Raw genomic sequence first — 11,757 nt, 5'->3', positions numbered from 1 at the left:
AATACTTGTAGGGTTTGCTTGGATTGTATGTATGCATGTTCGTAATTTTGCCTTAAATTAGCTCTCCATGAATGAGATCAATCAGCTGGATTGTTATGATGTGTTGGGTGAATTATCTAAGTGTTGCTTGTATGCCTTAAGCTTCCGTTATACGTCTGCATGCGTTTAATTTATGTTGGAATTGTGTATTCCGTGTTCCGGGTGCTCGATGGATGAATTCGCCACATTGAGCGCGAACTTCGTGTTTTGGGTGCTGGATGGAGGCCATCGCCCCGTTGAGCCGGCGTGCTTAGTTTGCATGAATATTAGGATGTTAGAAGACGGTTGCATGCACACCCCGTTATTTTCTAGTGCCCATTTCTAAGATAAGCTTAGGGGGTTACCATTAGGAGCGATATGTCGCTTTAGCCAGACTTAACTTTCCCCTAGGAACTTAGCTAATTACTATGGCAACAAGGTACCTCAGGAGTGTTCATAGGTTGCTAGTGTGAGAACGGTATCTATAGCTTCGTGGAAGGACCAAGGGTCCCCCATCAGTCCTTACTGCTCTTAGCCATTTCGCATGGGAAATGTGTCTCCACGTCGTACAGCTCATTAGCTGCATGGGAACGGGTTGGGTCGCACCCCCCCATAGGAGAACTATGTGGGCGTAGGGGTACTCAGCACACCTCTAGGCTAGGTACCATGTAGTCCTAGATAGCCATGTAAAGGTAGCACCTCATAGAGAGATACCGACCACATTAGCTTGGCATAAGGAACCTCTAGGTGACTAATGAAAGGACGATGAACTGGTGAAACTCAAGGGGCAAGCCCCAAGAGACTAAGGTTAGAACCCGATGTCCTAGAACTGAATTAGGAAACCGTGGGAGTTCTGTTAAATTAAGATGCGAAGAGAGCCTACAAGTAGGTGGCTTACTGAGTATAATTTTTATACTCATCCCGTTCTCCTTGATTTTTCTCAGGTGTTCGCTGCCTACTAGTCGAGGTAGAGGAGCGTTTGAGAGCTGTACAGTCACAGAGGGGGTCGTTTCGGAGCGTCAGTCCATTTTCGGTCTTTTAGAGTCTTTTGTATTTTTCTTCATAATTTTATTTCCCGTTGGAAATATTTATATTTTATTTTATATTTGCCATTCCTTTTGTAATAATTTCGAAACAAAACTTTTTTTTTTTTGTTTTAATTCAATGGTATTTTTATCTATTTTACTTTGCTTTTCTTTTCTTTTATTTTCCTTTTGTTTATTTTCGATTTCGTCTTTTTAGTTAAGATTCGGTTTTTCGAAGCCTCGAAAATCGGGTCGTGACACTAAGGCTGACGGTTTCCTTATCTCCGAAGATTTGGATCAAACTACCAATTCACTGGACTTGCAGGCTGACCGGAAAGCTTATGGGAGCGCTGCTGTTCGTGTTTGCAGCCTTGCATGCTCTCCGAGATCCAGGAGCTCTGCGGTTTCATGCAAGGAGTTCCCCGATGAAGGTGAGTTTCTAAACTATCAATCTTCTAAATTAAGAACCGCAGATAGTGAGTGTTTTTCGACCCATTTGGTGGATGGGAAAGAGTCCAAGGATTTTAAATTGTCCTTCCCAGAGCATGGTGGCGATGGTAGTGATCATGAATTCTCAAGCGAGTCAGCATCGTCTCACGACTCGAGTTTTAAAAATTTCGGTTCTAGCGTCTCTAAGGGAATGAATCGCCCATCTTCTAATGTGGAGTATTATGATGTTGTTGTCAAACAGAAGAATAAATCAGAGAAAATAGGGAAATTTTGTATGACAAAGAGGAAGAAAGAACCGAATGAAGGTAACGCAGATTTGAGATCTTCAAAATATCATAGGTCATCTGTTCCTACAGAAACTACCCATCCCCAATTGAGTTCCTGTGCTTTAAATGAGGATGAAAAGAAGAGTAAAAGGCCTAGAAAAATGGAGGAAGGAGAATTAGAACGTGACCCTGAGGCTGAAATTGCGCTTACATCTGAACCTAAACCGAATCTTGAACCCGAACTAGATCCGAAATTGAAAACGGGAAGTAAAGCTGAATCGTTTCCTGAGAGGGAAGATAAATTGGTAGAAGAAAAGCATTTTGAGTCTGATAATGGTCAGAGGGAGGTTGAAAGTGAGAATCTAGACCAAGTTCAGAAAGGCAGTGTTGTAGTAGAGGCTGAGTTGTTGGATAAGAGCATGAATGTGGCTAAAGAGAGAGAAGCTTGCAGTGATGACGGTGGTTTATCAGAAAGTCAGGATGTATCGATTGATTTAGAGAATTGTACCAAGGATGAACGTGATGTTGTGGCAGACGAAGGCGACAAATTGGAAGACAGTTTGGTTGGTGAAAGAGAACAAGGTAATGGGATGGATGACAAGAACTCGTTGAAATCTTCAGTTCAGTTGGATGACAAGTGCAAGAAAAGCAAGGGCATCGATCAAGAAGTGAAGACCAAGAATTTTGATGTATCACATAAAGAGGTAGAAAAAGAAATGTCAGATGGAGAGACACTACTCAAAATTTTAGGGTGGCAGAAACTTCAAAAAAATAAAAAGAAACAGAAGAACGAGTGGAAGGACTGCTCAAGAAGAAGAAGATGATTTGGATAAGATTCTTGCTAAGCTAGGAGAGGGGCCTACTATATCAAAATCAGCAGACCCTTCTCTTTCTTCACAAGAGGCCAAAGTTGAGCACCCACCTGACCTTGTAACTCTTCCTGATGCATCAGCTGAAAAGGAAGCTAAAGAAGAGAGCACAGAAATGGCTACCGCTAAAAAGAAGAAAAAGCATAGGAAAAAGGAAGAGAAAAAGAAAAGCTGCTAAAGAACCAACAAGAAGGCAAGCGGTTAACAGGGAAACAAAGTGAAGTTTGAAGTTTTTCATAAGGCTTTCAGAGTTATTAGAAATAAGCTTGCACTAAGACAGTCAGAATTTAGTGCAACTTATTTTAGTTATGATATTAGTAATCATTTAATATTTGAAGAATATATTAGTAAGAGAATATATGTTACCTATTTCTAATCTATTAAATTTGAACAATAATATATTTTATTTTATTCTCAAGAGTTAGTTAATATTTTACTCGTATCAAAAGGTTATGAATACGAAGAAAATTGAACATTCGATCCCAATTCCATTTCTCATTCTTAAATTTGTATTTTTAGTTGAGTAATAATATTTTCATATCTATTCACACTTTTGAGCGGTAGATATTGTGTCAAGGGCTAGCCAACCATATCTTTAATTTGAGGAGAGACATAATCAAACCTGAGAACCAAGGTGCTACTTTTTTGTTGAAAGGCTTGAGGCCTTAAAAAGCGTAGAACGTTATTGCCCACTCGAGTTCTTGAAGATATAGTATGGGAAAAATTAGATTTTTAATCTAAGCCTTAAAGAAAAATTTGTTCACTAAGACGAACTCAATTTTATTTAGGAACCTAAGAAACATTTTTGAAGAACGATGTGAAGGTTAATAAGCTTAGGTTAAAGAGAATTAGGATGATCAAACTATTAAACAAGTTTCAGCCATTTCTTCGACATTTTCAAAATTTACTCTTAATACTTAATCTCTTTGAGTAATACCTATTCTCTTAGGTTCGTGGTGATTAATGGAACGGCTTTGATGAAGGAAGCAAGAGTTGAGGAGGCCAAAAAACGTCTACCCATAGATTAACCTTTATTGTTCAAGTTCCGAGTAAAATTTGTCCCTTAAAACTTATGCTATTAGCTTTGGTGTAAGCAAGGGAGAGTAAATTTGTCCCAAGAATAGTGTGCTACTCTTTCACTAGCCTAAGAGAGAATTAGTTTATTGTTCGATCATAAACAAATTATTTACTAAATGATGGTTGATATTTAAAGTGAAAGATGTAATTATAGAGGTAATACAGACTTTTGGCCCAACTGTAACTATAAACAACTCGAGAAAGATAAACTTGTCTGTAACGATAATATCAATAGACACAATTTATTCTATAATACATGAAAGTTCAAATATAAATTTATAGTAAAATGACAGAATGAAAATTAATTAATTTTATAACTTCGAAGTTTATAATATGTATGTTCATAACCTCTCGTAAGTATCTCGTAAGCTCGTAGAAACACTAAAATCAGTTGAAAGAAATTTTTTTGAAGTGATATATTTAATTCTTAATATATTTCATATATTAAATATAAGAATATCTTTAATCTTTGTGATTTTTTTTATTTTTATTTATTGTTGTTCACATATTCTATCTAAACTAGGTAATAAATAAAACAGATATCTGAACAAAATTATATTCTTGATATTGATTTAAGTTTGAACGTAAATTTTTTATTATTATTTAGAAGAAATAACAATATAGAAAATATATAAATAAATATTTGACTCTCGGTCTATTGTTCAAATAAATAATGATAAATCACATCAAGGATTGTCTATAGCATTCTTGGTGTCAGTCATTCGAACGGTATTGTCTAGGGAACCTGTCCTTTGAATGCCTTCCATTCCCCCACTTTTAATTTTGATCGGATTAGGATTTCGAGGTGGTTTGCAAGTTTGATGAGTCAATTGACATTGAGAGCTAACGTCAACTATTGGGTCACTATAATCAAGAAATTTGGCATGAGTTACAATCTCAAGCATGTTAATGATAACAAAAAGAATACAAACACTAACGAGCATGCTTCTCTTTGAGACGCCCATTATTGACAATACGTATAGACGAGGTGAGAAAAAGCTAAAACTAAAGCGTCTTTGATAGCTATTGAAGGTAAAGCTGAGATAATGTGCACATTTATAATGGATCAACTCTTCTATATTAAGTGTTTTGTTCCAAATATTGTTTGGATTGTTTGGTAGAATTTTGTTTACTATTATTTTTCCGTTTTTTTTCTTTCTTTCATAAAATTTAAATTAGTCTATATGTAACGGCCTAGATGTCCTCTTTGTGCTTTCCCTTTCGGGCTTCCCCTCAAGGCTTTAAAACGCGTCTACCAGGGGAAGGTTTCCACACCCTTATAAATGGTTTTGGGCTTTCCCTTTCGAGCTTCCCCTCAAGGCTTTAAAACGCGTCTACCAGGGGAAGGTTTCCACACCAGGCTTTCCCTTTCGGGCTTCCCCTCAAGGCTTTAAAACGCGTCTACCAGGGGAAGGTTTCCACACCCTTATAAATGGTTTTGGGCTTTCCCTTTCGGGCTTCCCCTCAAGGCTTTAAAACGCGTCTACCAGGGGAAGGTTTCCACACCCTTATAAATGGTTTTGGGCTTTCCCTTTCGGGCTTCCCCTCAAGGCTTTAAAATGCGTCTACCAGGGGAAGGTTTTCACACCGGGCTTCCCCTCAAGGCTTTAAAACGCGTCTACTGGGGGAAGGTTTCCACACCCTTATAAATGGTTTTGGGCTTTCCCTTTCGGGCTTCCCCTCAAGGCTTTAAAACGCGTCTACCAGGGGAAGGTTTCCACACCCTTATAAATGGTTTTGGGCTTTCCCTTTCGGGCTTCCCCTCAAGGCTTTAAAACGCGTCTACTGGGGGAAGGTTTCCACACCCTTATAAATGGTGGTTTGTTCTCCTCCCCAACCAATGTGGGACATCACAATCCACCCCCCTTCAGGGTCCAGCGTCCTTGTTGGCACTCATTTCTTCCTCCAATCGATGTGGGACCACCCCCAAATCCACCCCCCTTTGGGGCCAGCGTCCTTACTAGCACACCGCCTCGTGTCTACCCCCCTTCGGGGAACAGCGAGAAGGCTGGCACATCGTCCGGTGTCTAGCTTTGATACCATTTGTAACGGCCTAGATCCACCGCTAGCAGATATTGTCCTCTTTGGGCTTTCCCTTTCGGGCTTCCCCTCAAGGCTTTAAAACGCGTCTATTAGGGGAAGGTTTCCACACCCTTGTAAATGGTGGTTTGTTCTCCTCCCCAACCAATGTGAGACATCACACTATAGCTACAATTCATCGGAAATAGATTGAAAATAAGAAAATGACAAAAAGTAAATTTTCTAATTTTTAATAAAATGTATATATTTTTAATTAAATATGGAGCAAAAATCTAAAAGGACCCTGAAAAGAAACACATTCAAAAAATAAATATTAAAATAAGTAGAAAAAGGATTTAAATAAAATAACCTTAAAATTTGGTTAATTTAAAAATAGCCCTTTAAAACTTAATTGCATAAATAAATCTAAAAGTCAATATTTGAAAAATTAGTTTGAAAAATTTTGCCTTTTAGGTAAATTTGCTATAAAAATGTTTTTCTCTAAATCGTAGAGATCCAACCAACCATGTCACCACATAAGCCACTTAAGACTTATAGGTATGCTATGACACCAATGACTGAGATTGATTCGAGGGTGTCTGAGGTGGCGAAAATCGATGTTCTAGAAATTATGAATCTGACCCAAACTTTTCGGATAAAGATATATGAAGATTCAATTGAGGGACTATAGATCACCCACTCCTTCAATTTTGTTTCTACAAATTTAGAGAAAAATTACCCACATTTTTGTTGAAGGGCTCGAGTCCTTAAAAAATGGTAGAACTGTTTCTCCCGGTCCTTGTGATCTTTCTAGTTTTCTCTCTATTCCTAACATTTGGTATCAGTCATGCCCTGAATATGCCCTAAACTAGCCAAGTTAAAACTAGAAGCAACCGTCTTAACCAAGTTAAAACTAGAAGCAATAGTCTTAACCAAGTTAAAACTAGGAGCAATAGTCTTAAACTAGCCAAGTTAAAACTAGACGCAGTCGTGTTAACCAAGTTAAAACTAAAAGCAACCGTCTTAAACTAGCCAACCGTCTTAAACTAGCCAAATTAAAACTAAAAGCAACCATCTTAAACTAGTCAAGTTAACCCTAAAAGCAACAATCTTAAACTAGAAGCAGCAGTCTTAAACTACCCAAGTTAAAACTAGAAGCAATAGTCTTCTAAATAAAAGTATGTAGATGGAGAGTTCATTTGTGCAGCCTGCAAGTCCGAAATTTGATGGGTACTATGATCATTGGTCTAAAATTTGAACTTTTTTAATTCAAAGGAGTACTAGCCTGAGAGAGACTTGGTCTATCGTTCATAAACAAATTATTCACTAGATGATGGGTGATATTTAAAGTGAAAATGTAATTATAGGGGTAATACAGTCTTTTGACCAATCATAAGCAACTCGAAAAGGATGAACTTGTCTGTAATGATTATATCAATAGACAAGTTAGTCTACATGCATAAGAGTTCAAATATAGATTTATAGTGAAACGACCAAATGAAAATTATGGATTAATTAAAATTTTTAATTAATTAATTTTATAATTTAAAAATTTATAATTTGTATGTTCATAACATCTCATAACTAGCTCGCTGAAAAGATCAATTTAGTTTAAAGAAAAAATTTGAAGGGATATATTTAATTTAAAATGTTCAAATTAATATTTAATGTATCACCGGTTCTATCTAGACTAAGTAATAAATAAAACAGTTATCCGAACAAAATTATATTTTTGAAATTGATTTAATTTTGAACCGTCAATTTTTTATTATTATTTAGAAGAAATAACAATATAGAAAATATACAGATAAATATTTGACTCTCGGCCTATTGTTCAAATAAATAATGATAAATCACATCAAGGATTGTCTATATCATTCTTGGTGTCGGTCATTCGAACGGTATTGTCTAAGGAACCTGTCCTTTGAATGCCTTCCATTCCCCCACTTTTAATTTTGATCGGATTAGGACTTCGAGGTGGTTTGCAAGTTTGATGAGTCAATTGACATTGAGAGCTAACGTCAACTATTGGGTCACTATAATCAAGAAATTTGCCTGGAGTTACCATGTCAAGTATGTTAATGATAACAAAAAGAATACAAACAGTAACGAGCATGCTTCTCTTTGAGACGCCCATTATTGACAGTATGTATAGACGATGTCATAAAAAGCTAAAACTAAAACGTCTTTGATAGCTATTGAAGGTAAAGCTTAGATAACGTGCACATTTATATTGGATTGACTCTTCTATATTAAGTGTTTTGTTACTAATATTGTTTGCATTCTTGGGTTGAATTTTGTTTACTATTATTTTCCTTTTTTTCTTTCTTTCATAAAATTTAAATTACGTCTATAACTACAATTCAGTAAATTTCCTATTTTTAATAAAATTATATGATTTTTAATTAAACATAGAGCAAAAATCTAAAACAGTTCAAAATAAATAGAAGAATTATAATAAAAATAGGTAGAAAAAGGTTGAAAGTTGAAAATTTTAAAACTAGCCCTTAAAGACTTTTACGTAGATTTGTTCTCAATAATATTTTCTCCGATACGTAGAGATCCAAATGTCCACGTCGTCATAAAAACCACCTAAAACCTATAGTTCTATAAGGTCATCCAATGACTTAGATTGGCCCAAGGGTGTCTGAAGTGGCGAAAATCGATGTTAATCTGACCCGAACTTTTCAAATAAAGATTTATGAAGATTCAAACAAAATTGGGGCACGTGATTGTGGGGCTATCAATGACGAGGTATAGGGCTATCCAACCATGATACTTTTTAAGTGTGAGTGTACTATTTTTTAACTAATTGAGGAACTATAGGCCCCCAAACTCCTTCAAATTTGTTCCTATAAATTTAGAGGGAAATTACCCACATTTTTGTTGAAGGAGTTTAGCCTTAAAATGCCTAGAAGACCCATCGAGTTTTTGAAGATATGCTATAGGAAAAATTATATTTTCAATCTGAGCGTCAAAGAAAAATTTGTCTATTAGAACAAACTCAATTTTATTTTTTGGAATCTAAACAACATGTTTGACGAATGATGTGAAGGTTGATAAGCTCATGTTAAAGAGATTTTGGAGGATCAAGCTATCAGATAAGTTTAATCTCTCTTTTAGACCAATTTTCTTAGCTTCGTGGTGCTTAATGGAACAGTTTTGATGATGGAAGCTAGAGTTGAGGAGACCAAAAAAAAAATAAAAAAACATCTCTTAGGTTGACTTTTATGGTTGTCCCTTGTAAGTCAAATGATGATTAGACATGTTTATTTCAATTCCTTCCAACAATTTGCTATAAATATTAAGGAAAATCAAATGGAGGCAAAAATTAGCGAGGATCGTGGGTCGAAAGTTTTTATAGTTGAATCAACCTCGATTGTTCATGCGTGAATCTTCATTGAATCTTTTGGAAATCTTAAGGCAAAATGAGTAGACCATAAATCATCCAAAATCATTAGCTACTCAAGGAAAAATTGAAATTTTCCTTCCGAGATAATTGCAATTCTATGTAGTTTAAATTGCATGCTTAGAATCATTCAAACTTTACATGATCGATCTTGCTTGTGGAGTGATTCAAATCTGAATTAAGTGTTCTTGCCTTGAAATATTTGATCAACGAGGTAACTCAAATCCTACTTCTCTTTGAGTGATTTCTTATCATTTGATGTCATTTACTGGATCAATTTCATAACTCTGTTTTAGGTACTAATAAGTAATTTTCGAGTAAAACGTCCGTTTTAGGTTCTTAATATGTGGTTCTTGGTCTAATCATTTCATATTCACTTAGATATGAGAAAAATCAACTTTTTAGGGAAATTCCAATTGATCCCTAAGTATGTCCTAAGAAAAGATTGGGATGACTACATATTTGTTTAGGAACGTTCAGCGCTCACTTCAAGTTCTTTCCCACTTCAAGTTCTTTCCAAGGTCAATTTATGTAACGATCCGATTTTCTACTTAATTTAAGGTCGACATTGTATACATTTTATGAACATTGAATATGGAAATACTTCATTTAAACTTTCATAAAACGTCACCTTTCTCTTAAAACTAAATAAAATTACACAACAAAAAAACTAAATAAAATAAATAAACGTTTAAATTAAAAACATCATATTCTAACCTAAGTCTAAGAAAATAAATATGACTATTCTATGCATGTGTCATGGTCCCTATAAGGACCAGGCGTGATGGCTCTAAAAGGCAGGTAAACTTTTCCTTCTTGATAAAACCATTAAAATTCAAAACATAATTTACATTATACCAAAATAGTGTGCGCACATTAGTAATTTAAAATACAACATAATAGTTAAAGACAGGATAAGGAACAGACGCAAAACATTTTAAAACAAAAGGGTTAAGGACGACAGGTGAGGTTAGTCTATGGCTCCTGCTCCAAAGTCCGCTCCCGACCTCGACCAGCTCCTTATCACCTGGGAAAAAAATGGAGAATAAGGAATGAGTACAAGACTCAGTAAGTAGCCTACTTATAGGCTCTTAATCGTGTCCTTGATATGCTAGGGTACCACGTTCTTTGTTCTCGTCTTGTTTTTGTTCTTGTTCTTATTATAAGTACTTAGGCCCTCTAATTCTTGTTCTTGACTTGGGGTTCTTATCTTGATATTTCTTGAGGACCTTGGTCCTTGAATTCTAAAACCTTGGTTTTCCTTCAGGGCCTTAGTACTATGGTTTTTGGTCCTGGGTTCGTGGTCCTTTGTTCCTAGTTCTTGTCCTAAGAACTATGATCTTGATCCATGTTCTAGTCCTTGATCTTTCTTTTTGTTCTTGGTACTTTCTAGGTTCTTATTCGTTCTTGTTCTCCAGACACTCCCCCTAGGATTTAGGGCACTAGACATGCACTTGACAATCCTGTGTCCAAGGTTTCATGCGTTCCGAGCGACACAGCCTTAACCTACGTCCAAGGCTTCATGCGTTCCAAGCGATGTAGTCTTACCGCATCTTAGGGCTTGCCCTTCGATACGGTCTGCTTAATCCTATGTCCAAGGCTTCATGTGTTCCAAGCGGTATAGTCTGAAAACTTACATCCAAGGCTTCTTAAGTTCCAAGCGATGTAGTCTTAATACTGCATCAAGGGCTTGCCCTATAATACAGTCTGCTTAACCTACGCTCAAGGCTTCATGCATTCTAGCGGCTTTCAAACTTCACCAAATCATCAAACGTCATAAAATAAGATCTACTTCAGGGTTTCATAGCATTTGGAGGTCATCTAGGTCATGAACGGTAGGTAGATATCCTTAGGGGCATTATGGTCATTTTGCACCATTTCTTGGTTTACCTACATATACTTATCCAAAGACTACCAAACTTCATATATAACCTCAACATGCTATAATATGCTAACGTTACCTAATGACCAAGCAATTTGATCGGTTTAGAGTCTTAACTCGCGGTTCTTTGAGTTTTTCTTTCATCTAACCCTAGTTCATGCTTGGTTTAGAGTTCATATGGAAATCCAAGCGATTCCTACAAGTATTTCTTAACAAAAAATCCAAGGTGGCTACATACCTCGTTGCCGATATTCGGGACCTCCGTTCTTGAGCTTCCGGTACCCGAATTACCTCAACTTTCCTTTCACAGACTCCTTATTGTGTCTACTTTCTGGAACCATAGAGTTTTTCATGAGAACCAATCTAGAAGGGGGTTAAAATTGAGAAAAACTAAGGGAAGGTCGAGTTTTGGGTTGACATGACCGATTCAACTGAACCGGCCACATCATCGTCTTCTTCCTCCGGGAAGAAGACGTGCACGACCGTTCACACCGCTGTCTAAAACTCACCCTCCCCAGCTCCTATCACGTCGTGGAAGAAGACGCCCGCGACCGTTCACGCCGCAGTCTAAAACTCACCCTCCCCAGCTCCTATCACGTCGTGGAAGAAGACGCCCGCGACCGTTCACGCTGCCGTCTAAAACTCACCCTCCCCAGCTCCTATCACGTCGTTTCTCCCCTCGATTTCTTCATGAAACTTAATGAGGGTGTTACAAGGAAGAGCTAGGGATTGATTTTATAAC

The 11,757-nt window shown here is 36.8% G+C and overlaps 1 protein-coding gene across 1 annotated transcript in view; it reads left to right on the top strand.

Annotated features, from left to right (window-relative positions):
- Window positions 1–2,852, top strand: part of LOC111462020 — a 3,033-nt gene extending 181 nt beyond the window's left edge. Inside the window, exons 2-3 of the mRNA XM_023105670.1 lie at window positions 1,261–1,474; window positions 1,586–2,852. Coding sequence (XP_022961438.1) covers window positions 1,261–1,474; window positions 1,586–2,583 — 1,212 coding nt within the window. The 3' untranslated portion in view covers window positions 2,584–2,852. The remainder of the gene's footprint in view (window positions 1–1,260; window positions 1,475–1,585) is intronic.
- The last annotated feature ends 8,905 nt before the right edge of the window (window positions 2,853–11,757 follow it).

The sequence above is a fragment of the Cucurbita moschata genome, unplaced genomic scaffold (assembly GCF_002738365.1).
Source record: "Cucurbita moschata cultivar Rifu unplaced genomic scaffold, Cmos_1.0 Cmo_Scf00026, whole genome shotgun sequence".
NCBI classification, from domain to species: domain Eukaryota; kingdom Viridiplantae; phylum Streptophyta; class Magnoliopsida; order Cucurbitales; family Cucurbitaceae; genus Cucurbita; species Cucurbita moschata.
The sequence above is the reverse complement of the archived record's forward strand: the minus strand, read 5'-3'. Positions and strand labels throughout refer to the sequence as shown.